The 22,730-nt window shown below is 37.0% G+C and overlaps 1 protein-coding gene across 3 annotated transcripts in view; it reads right to left on the minus strand.

Annotated features, from left to right (window-relative positions):
* The window catches only part of LOC106077353 (72 kDa type IV collagenase-like), a 41,288-nt gene that overhangs the window by 17,631 nt on the left and 927 nt on the right, over positions 1-22,730 (minus strand). The window contains exons 1-2 of one of the 3 annotated variants that reach the window (XM_056006743.1): positions 7,661-7,991; positions 402-639 (exon numbers count right to left, since the gene is read on the minus strand). In XM_056006743.1, coding sequence (XP_055862718.1) covers positions 402-497 — 96 coding nt within the window. In that variant the 5' untranslated portion in view covers positions 498-639; positions 7,661-7,991. Of the gene's footprint in view, positions 1-401; positions 1,492-7,660; positions 7,992-22,730 lie in introns of those variants that run through there. The other 2 variants (XM_056006742.1, XM_056006741.1) reach the window with 2 other exon arrangements.

Here is a 22,730-nt window from a genome sequence, read left to right on the forward strand (position 1 = left end):
TCGGGACTCGCAAAGGCCTTCCTTCAGGGAACAGTACCAGGAAAAAAAGGAGAAGAGGCAGACAGAGAAAGCGATGAGAAGACAACATAAAAGAATGGACGGGCATGATAATGAAAGAGGTTCTACCCAAGGCAAAAGGCAAAGAGGAATGGAGAAAGACGGTCGACAAATCCTGCGTGGTGCCCCAACGGTCCAACAGTCAGAATGAGCCTTCTAATTGAGTAACGTCTTCAGGATAGTTGTTCTTTTGTGAGCAAATATAAATTTTAAAAGCTAGACCTCTGAGTACAAGTATTGCCCTTGGCCACCATACAAAAACTCCAAAGTCAATAATTTGTACTTCATTCATTCCAATGACTAAAAAAATTGAAAAGTTGTTATATAAATATGTAAATACTTACATCAGCTAACCGAATGTCCAGGGATTGATCACTCACTGCATTTGATACAGTCAGTGAAAAGAACCACACAGGTAGCAGCCACATTTTAATGCCCATTGAAATTGGAGACTCTTTGATCGATGGCTTTATGTTTCTGCCAACTTGAAATGTAATAGTATAAAGTTGGTTGTTCAAATTGGTTCAATGTTGTTGTTTTTTATTTATAACTCAGCCGTTAGTGTCTAATGAGAATTATATCCTTTGGAAAAAAAAGAACCAATATCATAATCAGTAGATGTATCAAGCATCAAAACACATATGTATTTCATTCAAGTCAGACATTGAGCCCTATCTATACAGTTCGAGGTTGAACTCTGCATTTTGGCTTGTGGCTTTTATATTCAGAACATGTTGGACTACGCTGTCCATTGGCTGTCGCACATTTAGTTGAAGTGGTCCAGCTGCGTTCACGGATACCTTTGGTTCCTCCTCTTTTCTTTTCGCGTTGTTTATTATCTCTCTATCCTCTTTCTCTTGCTCTCTCTCTTTCTCTCCTCTTTCTTTTTTGCGTTATTTAGTCTCTCTTTCTCTCTCTCTCTCCCTCTCTCTGTCCTCTTTTCTTTTCGCGTTGTTTATTCTCTCTCTATCCTCTTTCTCTCTCTCTTCATCCTCTCTCTCTCCTCTTTGTTTTCGCCTATTTATATAATCACTGATCATTTTGCTTGCCAGCGAAACAAAGTATCAATTATGTTTATAAACGAACAGTTTTAAAACAATTGCAATATTTACAAATGCATATGATGGCCGGGAACATTTGGCCAGGGAGTCTATAATACAGTTTATGATATTTTAAAAGCTCACATAAAGTTGTACTGAAAACTTTCTTTTTAATACAAGTATTTATTTGTTAATTACCGAAGTAATTTTTATTTCAGATTTCTTTCAGTCGTAGGACGACCATGGTTCATCTCGAACACTTTTTCATGTGACTGTGCAGCCCTATTTTGGAGTAATCCTAGTAATTACAGATTTTAGTTTACTATTTACTTTTAAGAGAACAATCTTTCGTAAACAGACGAGATGTACTAAACTGGCCAGGTTTTTCGGGCGTTGGTCAGCTGATCTGCATAGTAGTCTGCACTGAAATTGTGCAGCATTTAATGTAGAGCTCGACACATATCAGACACAAAATCAGACCGACACACGCAGACACAAACACACACACTTGCATCTTTTTGTTGTGTGCCAGTCTGTCGCTTGCACTTAGCCACCATTGAGGCTTAATTTTTCTACTGAGAGATGCACAACGCACTGTTTTCACTATGTCACATGCTCCCTCTTTGCTTTGACACACACACGTGTCAAACTTGAAGTGTACCATCTACAATCAGTGATTCCCAAAGTGGTCTATATAGACCCCCAGGGGTCTACGAAGACTTCCAATGGGTCTACGAAAGTGAAAAAAATAAATTAAGCCATTAATGTAATTCTTTCATACACTAATATATGATTTGTACCTTAGTTAATCTTTTAAATGTTTATCCTGCTATTCAAACGAAAAATTGTTGTATATAATTTCAATACTTCTTTAAAAAGATTTATTTTGTCTATATGTAACTAATGTTTAACAAAAAGATTAATTCCTTCCTTGTCAAACAAGCGTTTGCCCAAGTGCCTTTTTTTATGACGATATGAAACTAATTATGCTGGAGGATTATTTGAGACAATGCCACCTTGACAAAAATAAAGATTTGAACAACTTTCGAACACTCAAAGATAAAGTTCAGAATAGACCCATACAATCTCCCTTCGACATCATATCGAGAAGATGATGGTTTGTAAGCGTCTTACAATATCTCTTTCATCCTCATCATCTCTTTACTTATAGCCAAATACGGAAACACTACAGAAAAACATCGATTTTACCAGCCGTTGTAGTTTAAAAAACGGTGACCGGTCATTTCATCCCCGGTCACTTCATCCCCGGTCACTTCATCCCCGGTCATTTCATCCCCGGTCACTTCATCCCCTGGTCACTCCATCCCCCGGTCACTTCATCCCCAATCACATATTTTATATATAAATATGATTATGTAGAATGCTTTTTGACATTTTATGACATGTTACTAATGCGTTTATAGTGTTTCCTCTTCCACTTTGTATTCTTAATGAGAAATCTTATATTATATTGTAAACCTGATTTTGCAACTATACCCAAACATGGGAAAAGTTTTGTGGGTCAACCCTGAGGACAAATTTGGAGCCGATGACCATTGTGCAGTTTGCAGCTCACAGCACTATGCCCTGTAAGAGCCTGGGACTCCGCTGATCCCAAACTGTATATATTGTTACGAATCTCACTATCCAGGCTCTCTGCAAACTGCACCATACACCACCAACTTAAAGAACTTGACAACTCAGGGCTCCAAAGTAACGTAACACTTTAATAGTTGAAGAAATAACAGCCAATACTGTACAATTGGCGGCACGTAACACAAGACCGTACAAATATCTCTTCGTTAACACCGTTCCGCCGTATCAACTCTTGCACTGGCCTCTCCGTCTCGTTCCGGGCTTTCACTGGGTTCAACAGTTCAGGACTGACTTCACACACTAGGCTCGTTGTGTCGGACTCGATCACAGACCAAGATCAAGACGCCGTTATAGTACTCCGCACTGAACCGTCGTAATGCTCCGTACAGAACCACACCGCTGAACTGTGCTGTAGTCGACCGGACTGTAGTGAACCGGGCTCTGAACCCCTGCCGTGAACCTCCTTTCTGAACCTTGCTGTATTGAGCCCCTTTTCTCGACCGTCTTGACTGCGCCACCTCCTCTCTTATATAGGGTCCCTACTGGCCTTCTCGAACTGGACAGAACGCCGCTCGACGTTTCTAGGTGGTCAGATGACTACAACTCTCGTGACGCTCCTGAGCTCTGTTCACGACGTCGATCCTTCCCGGACCGCCGTCGATCCTTCCCGAACCACCGTGTTGACACTCGTCTCGGCTGACAGTCGTAACTCGTCACGGTTGACCGCTCGTCTAGTGCTGGCCTGGGGCGATTTGCGTCGGCTGACTACACTCACACCACTACCCCTCTCTGTGCCACCACCAAGTTTATAACAATATGTCGTTTGCAAAGAATTACAAAAAAAGTTTGGGAACCACTGATCTACAACATGCTAGTCAACCTTCGCTGTATCGTTTTATTACTTGCTATTTTCACATGTTATTTTTATTGTGCTACTATTACTATTTATTAATAACTCATTAATTGTTTTCGTTACAGGTTACTATTAAGTTGCCCTTATTGCTTACGAACTCTGTATTGTTATTTACTCTAATTACTTGTAATTATTATTATTACTTGTTATTATTAATGTTGTTATTAGCGGGCCTCGATAAGAGGAATAGCTTTGTGTGGTCTGTCTGTCTGTCCGACCGTCCGTCCCGTTTAGATCTCATAAACTAAAAAGGATATTTAAAATCCGACATTATGATATTTTAGACCATTTAAAATCCTGATGCAACGGCTACTTTTTTCTTTTCTGAAAACGGAAATTTTAATTTAAAAATTCAACTATGCAAACAGTTGGTTTTTTTTTCATAAAATTACACCATTTTTACAACAATTGACTTCACTATTAATAATAAGACGCATAGGAGACTACTCGGGGTATAATATAATCACTGAGAATATTTTAAACACATTTATGCGAACGGTTTTATAATTTTGGTCAAGTCGTTAGTCGAACTATCATTACAACAGTGTCAGCAACACTTTTGACACAAGCACGTCTCTTTGTATCGGACGGAGATAGGGTTGTAGTTGTTGATAGTTTGTAGTTCATAGTTACCTGCCTGGGGGGGGGATTGTGATTTTGAGTTTGTTTTTCCACACAAACTTTCTTTGTAACCTTGATATTTTGTCTACTATTAAATTGCTCTTATTACTTGTTATTATTAACTTGTTAGTATCTCTGTTATTAGGCCATTACTTGCTGTTATTGCTGCTTGCCATCTTTACATGCTATATACCTTGTTATTCTTACAAGTTATTACTTGCAATGTAACTTGTAATTGCAACTCTTTTTAGTACATGTTATTATTATTTGTTATGAAATATACTTGTTATTATTTTAAAAGGATAATAAAAATGTATTAAAATTCAATATGTTGTCAATGTTTTCATCAAGCAAAAAGAAATAAATAAAAAATGAATGTACTTTCAATTAAGTTTGAAACACATCCCTTTGCAACTTCTTGTGTGACTAAAGAGGCCAATCCTTGATACACAGCTGCGGTCGCAGGTTGGGCATATGTAATCACCAGGCGCCGTTGCATTTTCACCCTTCTTTCTGCTTCTGTAGTGTATAGCGTCTGCAATCCGAGACCCTTCCATGTGGATCTATACAGTGCCACTTTTTCCCAGCTGCTAATGTCGATTTTGAAGAGCTTCAGGTCGCGTTTACATACATCTGTATACCGTAAAAGTTGGCGACCAGCAGCTCTCCTGCCTTCTATTAGATCTCCATACAGAATGTCCTGTGGAAGTCGACCTACTGGCATTCTACGAACGTGGCCAAGCAACTAGCAGATGTTCTGGCACCCTGCTCTTCGTAGGACTTCCTCATTGGTTATTTTATCTTGCCACCTTATTTTAAAGATCCGCCATAGGCATCGGAGGTGGAAGACTTTCAACCTTTTTCCTGCCATGAGTAGGTTGACCTTGTTTCACTTCCGTATAGCAAAGTGCTCATCACACAGGTCAGGTCTTAAGTATTGTCAGCAATATGTTGTCCCACACTCTTTTCTGCAACCGTGACATGGTGTCCATTGCTTTGGCTATCCTGTTGTTAATGTTTTATCCAGTAGAGCAGGGGTGGGCAACCTTTTTTCTTTTCAGGGCCGCATTATAACATTTTGGGAATGGGGGGCCGCATATATATATATATATATATATAATACTTGCAACTTGGGAAAATACGATAGCTAACTATGTATGTCTTTTCATTCACATTTGTACTGTATTAGAGATTTACATTACAACAAGAGTTAAAGATTTAAAACTAATTTTTTTTTTTTTTTTTAATTTTTGTATTTGTCTTTTACATCACATTTCACAACAAATGTACAAGTGTACTTGGTGTGAAATATTTAACTGTTATCACTCATGCATAACGTTCCGGAAACGTGGAACTAGCTTACAAATTACAGTCAGTCAGAATCAACCCGTTCTTACACCTCTTTATTTTCAAACAAGAAAATGCTAGCTCACATACGTATGTGAACCCAAATTATGTAGAATTTTAGCAGCAAAGTTAATTTTAAAGTGTTCTAGCACCCATAAAACTCCAGAGAAAGATCTGACTTGAGCTTCTCTTTCAGGTCATAATTTGCTTTGATGTATGTCCTCTGGAGCTGAATCAGCTTCTGCACCAAATGGTGAACTGAGGGTATTGAAAACTGTTACAAGTTTTTGACGCCTTAAAATTTGCTTTCAATTTCCACATCCAAAGTATCAAAATAAGTCTTGTACGTTTCAATCATTTCACAAGAAATAGATTCACCTTTCAGCAAAGGATAATGTTTTCACTTCTTTGCCTGGAGAAATGGGAAAGCTTTGCTTGAAAAGATGCACATAAATGTGCAAACAACACATAGTAATAATGTCGTTTGCAAACATAAAGTCTGTCTTTCACTCTTCTATTGAAATATCAGAAACAAAGTCACAATCAATATCCTACATGGCACATATCATTTTCTTCCTCATATTCTTCTCAGCACCTTGCCCACGAAGCAGGACGTTTTGGCGCCGCCGTTTTGGCGCCGCCGTTTTGGCCCCGCCGTTTTGGCGCGAAGGTCGTTTTGGCGCGAGCCGTTTTGGCGACGGGACGTTTTGGCGCGAAATACATTATGTACGTTTATTGTATTATTTCTTTTACAGAATTATTCATTTCTATGTTTTGCATGAGTGTTTGTGTTAAGACATATTTTTCACGTCATAAATGTAAATGTGTGTTTGTTTTTCACATCATTTTCTTTAATAAACATTTTGACTTGTGTATGTGTGTTTATTAAGAGGCACACTTTTATTTTCAAAAAAGTTTTTTAAGATATTACTTTAAAATTAAAAACAAAAATAAAAAACAAAATGAATCGATGATAGACTAAAAATTGATGCAATTATTTGTTTACATTAACATTGGTTTATTTAATGACTGTAAGGTATCTCCAGCTATACATACCAAACACTTGCTAATAATAAGTAAAAATAAATACATGTACCATGTTTCTCAAAATATTTTAAGTTAAGTATGCATAGACACCATGGTTATTTGCCTAAGTCGCTGGAATTCAAGGGCTCATTAAAAAAAGCTACGTGCTTATTAAATTATCGTCAAATGATATCTCGCGCCAAAACGTCCCGTCGCCAAAACGGCTCGCGCCAAAACGTCCCGTCGCCAAAACGGCGGGGCCAAAACGGCGGCGCCAAAACGGCGGCGCCAAAACGTCACGTACCGCCTTGCCCATGCTATACCACGCTGATACTACTTTGTTACCAAACATCAGAATGTTTTGTTTCCAAATCTTTAAGTACTTTTCGTTACTGCCACTACCTGTGGTTAAGGCCCCTAGCTCTGATAAGTTTGATCCCTGAGATAATTGGGTCAATAACATTTCATATTCAATGAAGCTTTTTGTAAACTTTTATTAACAAACCATTTTTTTCCTAAGCAAAGCACGGACGCCATCAGTTGTTTCACTCGCTATATTCTTCCTTGCCAACTGAACAATTTCGATACAGTTCTTAATAGCATCGAATAAATACTGGCCTGAGTTTGTGTCTTTGACTGAATGTTTCGACATATTGCCAAATAGAATAATCTTCGTTTACTTTCGACTTTTTAAAATAACATATATAGTCAATGTTTCTTTAGCCACTTCATCATAGTTTATATAGTTATTTAAAAATTATTTTGAATATATATAATCTGAAGGCAAATCTAATATTTATGGGTGTTTGCGGGCCGCATAAAACGCTCCGGCGATCCGCATTTGGCCCGCGGGTCGTACTTTGCCCACCCCTGCAGTAGAGCATTGTTGGATATGATGGAGCCAAGATAGCAAAAGTGATCAACAATTTCTAGTGGTTGGCCATTAATGTTTACTTTAATGTATACTTTAAATTAAAATTAGAAACACATCTATGTGAATAAAAACCAGATAACTGGCCTCATTTATATAGAATTAATTAAAAATGTTCATCAATCTCACCTTCATAAAGCTATATGGTCTTTATGTTTATGTTCAGGGATGATGTAGCATAGAATTTATCTGTCACTGTTAGCAGTTTACTTTGTAGGGCCTACACTTTGAAGTGGTCGTATCGATTCTCAGTCCTTTAGTAATCCAGACCCTTTAAAATTTAATTTTTGCTGCTTAAATATAGAGAATTGATATATTTTATAGAAAGAACACATTTAGAAAAAGTCGAATCCTTTTTTGTTTTTCTAAAAATATAATATTGTTTCGTCCCAGAAGTTTCCTTGATTCGTTATGAATAAAATTCTAAAAAGGCGAATGTTCTTATTGATGTCTTCTGTCATTTGATCACGCCTAGTTTCTGACTAACAGGCCACTAAAGAAGTGCTTATTAATTTCTTAGAATAAGATTGAACTCACGGAGGACACGGAGGACACTAGAAAACACTTTAAGTGGGACGTCTTATTTCTTTAATTTGTTTAAATTTCTTTCTTTCATTGCATATCATTTGATCAAACACAGGAATCATATTCTTTCGAATGCTCAACGATCTTAAGTGACTATTTAATCTCGCCGAACAGGATGTATAAACATGGGCGGTCTTAAAGTCTGGCAAAGGGCAGCAGGCATCGCCCCATTTTATCTTATAGTGTAAACACTTCATAAGCTCCTTCGATGATTTTCAGTTAAAATCTTAACATGCCTTCAACTATCCCTTAGTGTCTGTTGAACCGTTGGGGCCGCACACAAGATCTGTCGACCGCATTTCTACATTCCTCTCTGTCTTTTGCCTGGGGTAGAATTTCATTCAATTCAATGTCCATTCCTCTCTGTCTTTTGCCTGGGATAGAATTTCATTTAATTCAATGTCCATTCCTCTCTGTCGTTTGCCTGGGATAGAATTTCATTCAATTCAATGTCCATTCCTCTCTGGGATAGAATTTCATTCAATTTAATGTCCATTCCTCTCTGGGATAGAATTTCATTCAATCCAATGTCCATTCCTCTCTGTAATAGAAATTTCATTCAATTCAATGTCCATTCCTCTCTGGGATAGAATTTCATTCAATTCAATGTCCATTCCTCTCTGGGATAGAATTTCATTCAATTCAATGTCCATTCCTCTTTGGAATAGAAATTTCATTTGATTCAATGTCCATTCCTCTCTGGGATAGAATTTCATTCAATTCAATGTCCATTCCTCTCTGGGATAAAATTTCATTCAATTCAATGTCCATTCCTCTCTGGGATAGAATTTCATTCAATTAAATGTCCATTCCTCTCTGGGATAGAATTTCATTCAATTCAATGTCCATTCCTCTCTGGGATAGAATTTCATTCAATTCAATGTCCATTCCTCTCTGGGATAGAATTTCATTCAATTCAATGTCCATTCCTCTCTGGGATAGAATTTCATTCAATTCAATGTCCATTCCTCTCTGGGATAGAATTTCATTCAATTCAATGTCTATTTCTCTCTGGGATAGAATTTCATTCAATTCAATGTCCATTTCTCTCTGGGATAGAAATTTCATTCAATTCAATGTTCATTCTTCTCTGGGATAGAATTTCATTCAATTCAATGTCCATTCCTCTCTGGGATAGAATTTCATTCAATTCAATGTCCATTCCTCTCTGGGATAGAATTTCATTCAATTCAATGTCCATTCCTCTCTGGGATAGAATTTCATTCAATTCAATGTCCATTCCTCTCTGGGATAGAATTTCATTCAATTCAATGTCCATTCCTCTCTGGGATAGAATTTCATTCAATTCAATGTCCATTCCTATCTGGGATATAATTTCATTCAATTCAATGTCCATTCCTATCTGGGATAGAATTTCATTCAATTCAATGTCCATTCCTCTCTGGGATAGAATTTCATTCAATTCAATGTCCATTCCTATCTGGGATAGAATTTCATTCAATTCAATGTCCATTCCTCTCTGGGATAGAATTTCATTCAATTCAATGTCCATTCCTATCTGGGATAGAATTTCATTCAATTCAATGTCCATTCCTCTCTGGGATAGAATTTCATTTAATTCAATGTCCATTCCTCTCTGTAGTTTGCCTGGGATAGAATTTCATTCAATTCAATGTTCATTCCTCTCTGGGATAGAATTTCATTCAATTCAATGTCCATTCCTCTCTGGGATAGAATTTCATTCAATTCAATGTCCATTCCTCTACGTTCTCTTCTCATACCATGCCCCCAGGTCAGTAGCGGCCTAAGGGGGTGGCAAGTGGGGCACTGCTAAGGCCGTCCCTGTGCCAGGTCATTGATCTGAAGTGATTTAACCCAGCGCTGAAACTTTTATGTTTAGGGACATTGATATATCTATTATGAAAAGAACCCTATGGACACACTAACAAGTTTTGGTACCTAGGCTATATATTAATTATTGTCTATTTCGTAAGCAATTATATTAAATACTACTAATTAAGTAACTTACTGGTTACTTTTAAAATCGATTCAAGTGTTGTGCAAAGTTTGAACTTGATCCGAAAATGTGACGTGGGGGAAATGACGTGTACATCTACAAGATTTGTACCAGTGTGTAGGCTACATAGTAAGTTAATATAAGCTTTGTGTAAAAAAAAAAACAAGCAATATTTGAACTATTGTAATATACTAGTTTAGAGAGTATGTTAGTTTAGTTAGACAAATATATTGTGTACTGTTTTTAGCGACGGTAAAAGTAGTGACGTAGTAAGACAGACTAATGACGTAGTAGACTTAAACGAACAAAGGAGCAACATGGCGTTAGTATAGAAGTAGTTTGTTTTGGATATGAGTTAGATATAGCGACGTTTAGGAAGACTGGACGGATTTCCCAGTGATAAATTAAGTGTTATTTTGTAGAAGTCAAAGTCGTTATTAAGTATATTGTTAACTTGTAATGTTCTGTGGCTAAAATGAAATAAGAATTAGTAATATAGAAATAAAGTCAGATAGCTTACAAGATTAGCCCACAACACTATGATTGGATACTTTAATCAGAGCTGAATGCTGCTTTGGATATAGATTTGTTCTGTTCAACAATGTGCATAGATTCAAGAGCAAACAGATCCAGGATACTCTTTTATAGTTAACATGAAAAAAAAATTATCCGCAATACTGACTGTGCATCTCATTAACTGGACCAACCTCACCATGAGAGAACGCGGAAGTCTGCCATTGACCCCACTGGTGAACACCTCATTACTGAGCAAGCTAGCACCAACCGCAATGACCCCATTAACACTGGCCTATATATTTCTTTGTTATGTAACTGTTGTACTAAGTATTTTACTGTCAAGCAGACAATCGCTTTTCTTTCTTTCTTTTTTTTTTCCACAATTTAGGTCACGTCTGCTAAGAGATATAGCACACACACACAAATCTAAGTTGGCCATTTCGAGTGAGCAAACCAGAGACACGAGATTGAGAATGAAATGATTAAAAGTGACAGAATTATTTTTTTTCTATCTTAAATTAATGAATTTATTAAAACCTTTGGATGGGTGGTTGAGTGGCTACCTAACAGAGAGGGCTCGAGTTCAAAACCCATTGTGGGCTATGAAAATTATTGCGTCCTATACCAAACCTACTGCATGGCGGGGCGGATCAAAGCGAGCAGGATAGTCCGAAATGCATACCACAGAGCCGGGTCTAAAAATAAAGAAAACTAAAGTTCTCCTTTCACACCTTGCGATCTATAGGGCAGAGAATGTTAAGGTCATCTGTTTCTTTGGTCCCACTTTTAACGAGGGTGTCTTGAGGCCAGCACAACGACCAACCGCCTTTACATTACCTAACTAAACCCATTAAAGTTGGGTGGACTCAGGGGCGCCCTAAAATCCCGAAACTGAAAATCACAGTCTTCAACGAGATTCGAACCCGGGACACCAGTTTCTAAAGCAAAGCGTTTAACCACTCGGCCACGCGCCCCCAAAGCCGGGATTGGGTATTTTGAATTCGAGATTTGTGTTTGCTAAAAAAACTTGCCTCTGGTAAATCCTCTTTCCCCCCCACTTCCCCACAGGTCCACTTAGAGATGAGGTCAGAGCGCACTGGGCGTGATGTAGGAGATCTGTGACGGTTACACTTGCCGGGGATTTATATTATACATTTAAATCTTAAAGATACACAAAACTTCACTTATAACACTTCAACCACTGTAACTTCATTTAAGGTAACTTCAACTCATATCACTTCAACTCATATCACTTCAACAAATAAAACTCTAATTAATGGACCCTCTAATATCACAAAACTTATAACTCTATCAAACTATTACTAAGCGAGGACCATCGCTCTACAAGAACCACTACTGTGCGGGAACCCGTCCAACTGACTTTATACCTTTTTTAATAGTACATTCCAGAATCATGGAACCTTCTCCCCTAATTATTTTAGTAACTTTGACCTTCTAGAAGCTGACGTGTGCTATTTTTTTCCCTTAACCTCTTTCTTTGATTGACTACCTAAAATTAACTTGTTTACGCTGGACAGTAGCACTGACTTGACCTCGCTTCCAGAAACTGGTCGAAATAGGTCACAGACTCGACTCGTGACAAGATCTATCTGTTCTATTTTTTTTTACAAAGCTTATATCAACTCACTCTGTCTGTCTGTCTGGTGAAAAGTTTGTACACGTTAGTTCTGTTTAGTATATTTTCTATATTTCTTTATCCCCGCAGCAGGAAATCCTTTTGTCGTTCTATTTTTCCGTCTTTGAGCGTCCTTTTATTCATTACAGCATCTATGTGTGTGTAAAGTCCTTGTTTTATTTACTAATAAGCCTATTTTGTTTTTTTCTTTTTTGTTTGTAGCTGATGAACGGTCTTTGTTTCTACTTGGTCCGGCAGGGTTTCCTATGTTTATTGTAATTTCGTTCACTCTTTCAACTGTATATCTTGTTATCTTTTTTTTTTCTTCTCTGTCTTAGAAGGTGGCTATTGTCAGTGTCAGGCATAAGGACGCCATGTCCAGCCCATAGTAGTTTGGTCCTTTTGCTGTGGCATAGGTACTGTTAATTTAGCATTTCTCGCATGCTGCTAAAGGTGGTTGAATCAAGTTTAGAATTAGATCGATGTCTAAAGTCTACAAGGGCAAAATTTGTCAAGTAGTGTCACGTGATCCACTTTCGAAGTGAATTGTCTTCTCCGGTTGAAACTCTTATCTAGAGAGAAAAAAAAAAATCTGGAGAGTTGGTGTCCAGATAATGACAACTAGTTAAGTTTTATGTAAATACATTGTTGATGTCGCTTTGTTTTGGACCTTTTTGCGACACTGTAAACAAATACAGTAACCTAGGGTGTGGCATAAAGTGATTGGCTACCTATCGAGGGGGTACAAGCTCGAATCCTGACTGATCTAGCTGAGCGTCTGAAGGCAGCACAGAAACCTTCTTCCTGAATCCTCCCGCTCCCCCTTACTGGATTTACACAAAGAAATTGAAAACATGATTCGGTATAAAAAAAAAACACTTTAAATGGTGAATAATAATATAATAAATTGTTTGAAATCAATAAAAGTAATTAGATCTGAGTTTGGAATAGACTGATTGTACTAACATTAATGTATTTCACAAATACTTTTTTTTCTCATAGTTCAGTTATAAAGAAAGCGGCGCAGAGCGATTAATGGATTTGGCACTATACACCAATTTCTATCTTGGAGTGAGCCCGAATTCTATTGGTTCCAAAAATTGTTTACATCCTCTTATTAAAAAGCTTATATCAACTCAATCTATCTGTCTGTCTGTCTATCTGTCTGTCTAGTAAAAAGTGTGCACACGTTATTTCTCCCACGCCCCTTCTTGGATCAAGCTGAAGCTTCGCACATTTATTCATTGACATAGACAAGACATGAATCAATAAAAAAGAAGAAGTAACCAATTAGGAAATTGATTACTAGTAATTTTTTTTTGTAATAGCAAGAAGGGAAAATTAATACTTGAGTATTCACAGATATGGCTAAAGTTTTTGGGTTTAGTCCCCTTAAATAATTATCAACGCTATTCCTCCCTCACGCATTCTCCGACCAAGTTCATACTTTAAACAATTATTCATTTTAAAAACATGAATTAATAAACGAAAATACTCAATTAGTCAATTAATTATTGGTAATTCATTTTTTTAATTTGATATCGAATAAGGGAAATAACTTGTACATTATTGGTTTTAAGGACGAAGTTCTTCCCCTTTAGATAATTTTTTTTTTAATTGTTTACATTTTGCTTCTTTAAAAATGCAAACGATTCAGGGCAGATGAACGGATGGACAAACGAGTGACTTTCAATAAAATTGAGTAAAATTCACTCAGACTTACTTTGACTTAAATTCCCTTTGCGCATTGAGCGGCAGGCTGTCTCCATAAAGATCTGTCACTGGCAATCTTTGAGGTTTGCGAGACATAACTCTGTACACGTTATTTCTCCGACACCCAATCTCGGATCAAGCTGAAATTTTGCACAATAAATTCTTTGACCTGACAACACAACACAACACAACACCTGACAACACAAGAATTAATATAACAACAACAACAATTAGTTGATTAAAATAAATTACTTTGTTTGGTATCTCGAACAAGGGAAAGAAATAGTACTTGACTGAACTGATGGTATAAGCTGAATTAATTCCCTTTATATTATGCTGCTGACTTAGGCTTAGTGAACACAAACAATGAAATAGAAACAACAGATAACTTTACAATCTTCCATGTTCATAGATTCTTCGCTAGTAGAGTGGTTACCGTGTTGGCTTGATAAGCCTTAGAAGGCTTGAGCCATGAACTCAAATTCAGGTCGTTTCCTCTTTTTTTATTTTTATAATTGTTTTTTATTTGTCTAGATCTATTACAAATTTAATTATATGAGTGATCCAAACTAATTGATACAAGTACGCTTAATATAAGCTTTGGTTTTTAAAAAGTAGGTCTATTTTAAAATATTTTTCTGTCAGGCAGGGCCGGTCTTAGACCACTGCAACCTATGCGGTCGCAGTGGGCCCCGCGCTTTCATAGGCCCCGCGCTAATTCAGGGTGTAATGATTAAATTGCAAAATATATTCGAAAAACTCCTGGAAATCTCCTGAATTTAATAAAATCTCCTGAAAACTCTTTAAAATCTCCAGAAAAATAGACAAAATTGTAATTTGTGGGTGTCATTCATTGCGAAAGACGCCAATCCTACGCGTGATAAAAGGACAAAAGGCATTGTCAGCTTTCATGTAATAATCGGGCGAATTTATACCTTAACCGGAAGTTCCAATACTGTATTTACTTTTATATTCACTAGCATATAAATATGCCATTGGTTACAAGGTTCGTAAAGTACAGATCGCAATTTTTAACTTAGTAAAGTCGAATTATTTTTCTTATACAAAATCTTAATTTTCACTTATTATCCTTATTCCCACACAGGCTAGGCCCCGCGCAATCAGTTTCCCATAGGGCCCCGCAATTGCTAGGACCGGCCCTGCTGTCAGGGGCCAAGCTTAAAAACAAATCCTGGCAATTCCAGTATCCATGTTTATATTTGCAACTTTACTTTTACTCAAGTTATGTTTGATCATTTTGTATTACTTTTGTCATTGCGGATTTCTTGTGTTTACAAACAAATTGGAATGAAGTCCCAAACAAACATCAATGACGTAAGTGTTGTCACATCCTGTCTCGTTTTCGTTACAGACTCATACGCATATTAAAGTAGTTCTCTGATATCCTTAAAGCTTAGCCTTACCTTCTACACTTAATATGTAAAATGCAAGTGTCAGAAAAAAAATGTAGTGTTTTCTTTTTAAGTGTACATTCATAAACCATGTGAGTAATGCAACACTAGAGTTAAATTTTCATTCATAAAAACAAATTGACGTCATTGAAAAGTGCGCTGTTATATGTAATAAGATCCTGTTATTAATAATAATTAAAAAATGAGCTCAGGAAATGGCATGCTCATAGTCAGTTAGCTCCCTGTACTACTTATAAGCTTTGAGCAGTCTAATGACTCATTATAAGTGGTTCTAGTATTTTTTTGGTACCATAGTACATAAATAAATAGAACTAGAATCCCTGAAATATTTCTCAAATTAAAATGGTATTTAAATCCCTAAATGTATGTTGTTACTTTATTACAAGAAACTAGACAAGTTTCAGATAAAACAACTCAGCCAAGAGGTTGGGGTCTTTCAAACACACTATATTTCTGTAGACCAAAAAATTTGGAAGCGACCGTTAGACCCGAGTTTCCATTTTCTCATAGACTTCAAGGTTTGTGACCGAGGGTCATTTCACATCTGGAAAATGGACAGGAATCTAATTATACGTTGTCTTTTCTTTTTTTTTCAAACTGCTGAACATCTGGGGGTCTAACCAGGATGTTTTAAAAATATTTTTGTGAAAAATTACGGTGGTTTCCCTTGATGAATGAATGCATTAACACAGTGATGCCCGAAAAACGGCCCTCGGGCCAGATCCGGCCCGCGAAGTCGTTCCATACGGCCCGCCGAAACGTCAACACAAAGCGTAGAAAATCTTCCCCTTTCCAAAAAAAAAAAAAAAAAAAAGGGGATGAAAATGTATTTTCCCCTATGTTTGGGCAGTAACGCTTTCATATATAGATTGGTACCATGACCTTTTACACTTCAATTTGAAATCTTCCAGGAAAAGTGAACGGACCTTTACTTGTTTTTTTTAGGAACATGATAGTGAGTCAACACATTTGTTTTATAAGATAATGTGGATGTTTTTAAAAACAAAAACATAATATGAAACAGGCATATCTTGAACCTCTTAACTCTTGGTATTTACGGTAGAAGCAGCAATATTGAAATAATAGAGGAGTTATTAGCTATAAGGAGGATGCATGGGACCATCACGCAAAGACCTGTTCAAAAAGGTTTCAACAATCATAAAGGATATTTTTCTTGGGAGAAATTTATGGGAGTGACTACTGATGGCGCCAGAAGTATGGTTGGATTCCACTGTGGACTGGAAGCAAGAGTTATTAGAAAGGTTGTCGAGTCCAATGGAACCAAGTGTCTGCAGCTTCATTGCTTTATTCACCAACTAAACCTCTGTGACAAGGTTTTGAACCTGGACAATATGATAAGGTACTAAAACGTTGTTTTTAAATCAATATTTGAGACAGAGCATTCAAAGCAAGTATCTCAACTGAACTACCACACAAAGTTGTGGGATTTGGCTATTTTATGAGACATCACGTCACATCGGAATGAACCCAATATCAAACTACAATTTGATTTCTCTTAGCATGTCTTATGCTGACATAAGCGCTTTCAAACGACAATGCAGCTCTTCGTTCAGCATGGGTGCACCTTGTCACATTCTAGCCCGTACCACTCTAATAAAAATACAAACAGCTTATTGTGTCTATCCCTCCCCCCCCAACCCCCCCAAAAAACGATCTTATTTCTGAGGCTAATGAAGGATTATTCACTGAAAGATTTATGGATTTTCAATTTTTTTGAAAAACCATTAGCGGCCGATGTGTCAATAGCCCTGACATCTTATCTTATCTTATATAATACAGACGTTACTTCAAAAAAGAAGATGATTACGTCCTACGCGTCATGCATTTAGTCATGCATATTAACCAATGACTTAAATTCTGCCAAGTCACTGGTTTTCCTGGCTAGCTCAGGCAACCCATTCCATGCTCTAATAGCACTAGGGAAGAAGGAGTATTTGTACAAATTTTTGCTTTTAATAACTAATGAATGTTAAATTAAAAAACTACGTTTTTAACCACGCCCCATTCCCCCCCCCCCCCCCTCCAAGCCGTGAGATAAATTCCTGGTTATGAAAATGTATAAATTTACTAGAATGTATAATATTCTAATGATAGGCCTTTAGATCTAGACATAGAAGTCGGTGCGCAAAATGGTCCTCAACATTAATGAATAGGAATCTATGGGATAGGGCATACTTGTGGAAATACCCGAAGGCTCTTAGTGTGTTTAAGATAATTCTCTAGTCCTCTAACCAAATTTAAACCAAATTTTTATACTTTAAAAAAAAAAAAAAAAAAAAAAAAAAAAAACGGCAATGGATAACATATTAATATACATCAACTATTGAATTTCAAGAAGAATCATTATAATCTAAGAAGTACTACAAGAATGACAAATCGTTGAGTACGAAACAGAGTACTAGTAAATTTAATCATATTTTCCTTTCTTTTTAATATTTCATAATATTTAAAATAGCTATTTTAGTGTGTGTGTGTGTGTGGGGGGGGGGGGGTTTGCAGGAGGGTGCAACATTTTTTTTTTTATTAATGTTTGTTTTTTGTTGTAAAATGTTTTACATACTTCGGATGTTCCTTCAGAGTTGGAGATAGTTTACTTCCTAGTCCAAACCTCCCGCAGGACGACGGGGGGTTGGGAGCGGGCAGGGTTTGAACCCTGGAGCATCAATAAATCTGAACGACAGTCCAGCGCGCAAACCGCACGACCAGGCAGCCATCCTTACTGATTACGGAAAATATTAAAGAAAAGAACGGGTGCCCCCCCCCCTTCGCCTCCCTCTTAAACCTATGCGATATCAAGTGCACTGTAAATAATAATTAATGAAATTTAAAAAACAAATCATTACGACTAACGTGCTAAAGAATATTGAATTGCAAGCCTATAATAAAGCGCACATGGTCGGACGCGAATTACAGATGAGCTTATTCTAGTTTATTACAATAATAGCTAATCCTTATCCTTGTAACTGTATTTCAGTGGAATTAAACATGTTAAGTTTTTTTTTTTCCTAGCCGAAGTTAATTAATTTTAAGGTGTAAAAAAAACTGGCCAAAATTAGGCTACTCAGAATTCAGAGGGGTGCACGTACATGGTCAGCCTTCAATTCCTGATAAGACTAGGCTATTACAACTGTACTTCAGTCACCAGTGGAAGCACTACTTAGATTTTAATTGATCTGATGGTGGAAAATAATGTATAGAATTTGGCTACTCAGAATTCAGGGAGGGTGCAAGTGCACCAACTTGCAAACTCCTAGGCGGCGCCCATGATAGTGGGGGCCTATCTCTTGTGGATTTCCATTAGCAGTAGCGTCGCATGCTCTCACTTAAATCCGGCCCTGGATTTAGACTTCCGACAAACTGGAATACAGATTCACTAAGACATAAATTAGATCATGTCCCCATGGCTCATTAGTTTGATCAGATAGAGCTGACACCCATCCAAAATGGCGCGTCAATATATTTCTAGAAAAGTTTGTATTTTCAAGGAGATGATAACAAGACAGGCTAAAAAATCTTTACCATACTGACTCTACCTCATGAGGTCTCAAGCATGTAATCTTAAAGTACTTCTGCTCATAAGCAAAAAGCTGTCCAGGATTGGACAATAAGATCGCGTGTACCGGATGTGGAAGTTAAGTGTCAATTTAAGCAGTACCCTGGCACACCAGACACCTGATGCGCACACTGATGTGCATTCATAGACATAAATAAATATAGACTGGCCGATTAAAGAGTTTTATGAAAACGAAAATGTGTGACTTGCAATTTTGTGAACTTTATTATACAGCATTTATGAGCAGTATAAAAGTTAAGTATTCATATCTATTTCAGCCATAACCTATATATATATTGTAAATAAGGAGGCAGTGTAGTTTTGTTTAATCTCTAAGAATGAAGATCATGCAATTTTTCATAATTCGGAAATCCAAATACAATAGATGTACATGTTTTCAAGTTACATGACGTTACTTCCTTCGGCCAGTCTATATTTATTTATGTCTATGTATGCATTATACAATTATGAAATGGATGCGGCTCTTCCACTAAATGTTTAGTGCAGGCACGGAATATTATAAATCAACTTGCCTTGTAAGAGACCATTAAATTGTTGTAATGTAAGCCTACAGAGAAGACGCACATCTCTAGAAAGGAACAATGTCGCAAACAATCGCTAGCAAACGTGCATCATTATCTCCATAGACGCGCCGAAATACTTTTCGTTGGAAATCAAATCGACCATCTAGCATATCTATATTAGGTACACATTTATAAAATGAATTTATTGTTTTATTATTACTAGTCGACCGGCGGCACAGCTTACGCCGCTATTGCCGCTATTTTGCATAGCCGGTCTTAGGCCACTGCAACCTATGCGACCGCAGTGGGCCCCCGCTTTCAAAGGATCCGTACTTTCATAGGACCCGCGCTAATTCAAGGTGTATAAATTATTAAATTAAACCATTTTTTAACTTAAAACATTTCCCGCGCCCTCATGTCGATTTACCAGGAGGTCAACAATTCTCAAAGATAGATTGAAACATTTGGTATTTCTTGTTATTGAGCGGGATCTATGTAGGAAACAGAATTATTATGATATACTGTATGAATTTGCTATACGCAAGGCTCGTAAAGTAATTCTGTACATAGTAAAGAATGATTAAAATGCATAGACGAATTTATTTTCTAATACAAACTCTTAAATTTCACTTATTGTCCGCTTCCCTACCCAAATTTGGCCCCGCGAAATCCGTTTCGAATAGGGCCTCACAATGCGTAAGTCCGGCCTTGCAATTTAGTGTTTGTAAAATGTTTGTTTGTAAAATGTTTTACATGTTTCGGATGTTCCTTCAGAGTTGAAGATAGTTTACTTTTTAGTCCAAACCTCCCGCAAGACGAAGGGGGATGGGAGCGGCCAGGGTTTGATAGTCCAGCGCGCAGCCATCCGTAGCGACGTGTGAATACCCACGTGTTCTCCCCCCCCCCTCTTGTTATTTCGTGGGGTGACTCCGCAGAAATAAGAGAGTGATCTTTCCTTTACTTCTTGCTCATTCAAACTATTGAGGGAAGAAGAGAATTATATATAGAGAAGATTCGTTCTGTCCGGCGAAAGCGGCCACGCTGAGATTCTTGGATGAGTTATCTCCACTAAGGGCCCTAAAAATGAGCTCTTGGGATTATTCCAACTCAAAGGACCAAAGCGATGAGTAGATATAGCAAATTGAGTGCCTTGTTTCTCTTTGAATTTCATAACAAAACATGTCAATTTCAACAGACGAAATGAGAAATATAACAGGTGCGCTAATGTATTTCTCAATATTAAAAACAAAATTATTCACTAGATACCAACCAATTATTGGATTATTCCCCACCAAGTAATAAGTGCAAATTCTCTGAAGAAAAATAGGGGGAATGGGACCGCAGGTAAAGATTATAGACCCCATTGGGGCTAAAATTCGTTTCCACAGTCTATTTAAATATTTCTAGTTGAGGTAGAGAGTGAGTCTGCAGATCGTCTGCCGCAGGTTCGTTAGACATCGAGCGGACAATTTTGTAAACGTTTCGCTTCACTGATTACTGAAATAAAAGTTTTTTTTTCTTCTTGAGCGCTAATGAACTATGCGTGGATCCAGAAATTTTATTTCACGGTGGCAGATATTTTTCGTTCAACTCAGATTTATTGTAAGTTACAAGGAAAGGGAAACACACTTGTTCGATGCTACAAGAATTAATTCCATTCAGAAACAAATTGTCGCTTTTGGACGAAGATTCTGAAAGAGAAACTCTGACTCATTTTCCATACCTATTGAAATATTGTCGAGAAAATAATTCTAGGATTGATATTTGCTATTTCAGAACAGAGGCGTGGCTAAGGTGGGGGAGGGAGGGGGGAGAGTTTAAAAAAAATCAGGGCCCCCACTTGAAGGGGTCTCCCAAATGAGTGGGTTTTTATTTACATTAAATATTAAATATGGTGGCGCGTTGGCTGATGGAAATTTGTCTTACAATTTGTGCATTACACCAAGAGTAAATTAAACAAGAGAAAAATTTAGAAATACCTAAAACAAAGTTTATATTTAGCGTACTTGTATCAATTAGTTTCGGTCAGTAGTGTAATTAAATTTGTAATAAATCTAGATTAACAATAAAAAATCATTTATAACATAAAAAAACAGGGGCAACGACATGAATTCAAACTTATGGCTCAAGCCTTCTCAAGCCAACGCGTTAACCACTCTACTAGCTAAGTTTCTATTATGGATGAGTGATTTTTTTCTATTTGATATTTGTGTTCACTAAGCCTAAGACGGCAGCCTAATATAAGGGGGACTACTTCAGCTTAAGCCACCACATCGATCAAGTAAACTTTCTTGATCCTTGTTAAAGATACAAAACAAATAATTAATGACCAATAGTTAATTAACTAATGGGTTATTTTTTTTTAATTGATTCTTGTGTTGTCAGGTAAAAGAAATAATTGTGCAAAATTTCAGCTTGATCCAAGATTGTGTGTGGGAGAAATAATGCGTACAAACATTTGGCCAGACATAGAGACAGACAGAGAGAGTTGATATAAGCTTTGTGAAAATGGGCACATTTATTTCGTCCTTACCCTTAATCTTACTTCGTCCTTACCCTTAATCTTACTTCGTGCTTACCCTTAATCTTACTTCGTCATTACCCTTAATCTGACTTCGTCCTTGCCCTTAATATTACTTCGTGCTTACCCTTAATCTTACTTCGTGCTTATCCTTAATCTTACTTCGTGCTTACCCTTAATCTTACTGCGTGCTTACCATTAATCTTACTGCGTGCTTACCATTAATCTTACTGCGTGCTTATCCTTAATATTACTTCGTTCTTACCCTTAATCTTACTTCTTTCTTACCATTAATCTTACTTCATTCTTACCCTTAATCTTACTTCGTTCTTACAATTAATCTTACTTCGTTCTTACCCTTAATCTTACTTCGTGCTTACCCTTAATCTTACTTCGTGCTTACCCTTAACCTTACTGCGTGCTTACCCTTAATCTTATTGCGTGCTTACCCTTAATCTTACTTCTTGCTTACCATTAATCTTACTTCATTCTTACCCTTAATCTTACTTCGTTCTTACAATTAATCTTACTTCGTTCTTACCCTTAATCTTACTTCGTTCAATCGTTCTTACCTTTAATCTTACTTCGTTCTTCCCTTAATCTTACTTTCCAAGAAAATCCAAGGACTTTGTTAACATTATTTGTAGTTTTTAAAAGTATTATTTAACTTGTTATATTTTTTTTCACTTAAATATTATCTTCATGATTTTTTAGTTCGG

The sequence above is a fragment of the Biomphalaria glabrata genome, chromosome 12 (assembly GCF_947242115.1).
Source record: "Biomphalaria glabrata chromosome 12, xgBioGlab47.1, whole genome shotgun sequence".
NCBI classification, from domain to species: domain Eukaryota; kingdom Metazoa; phylum Mollusca; class Gastropoda; family Planorbidae; genus Biomphalaria; species Biomphalaria glabrata.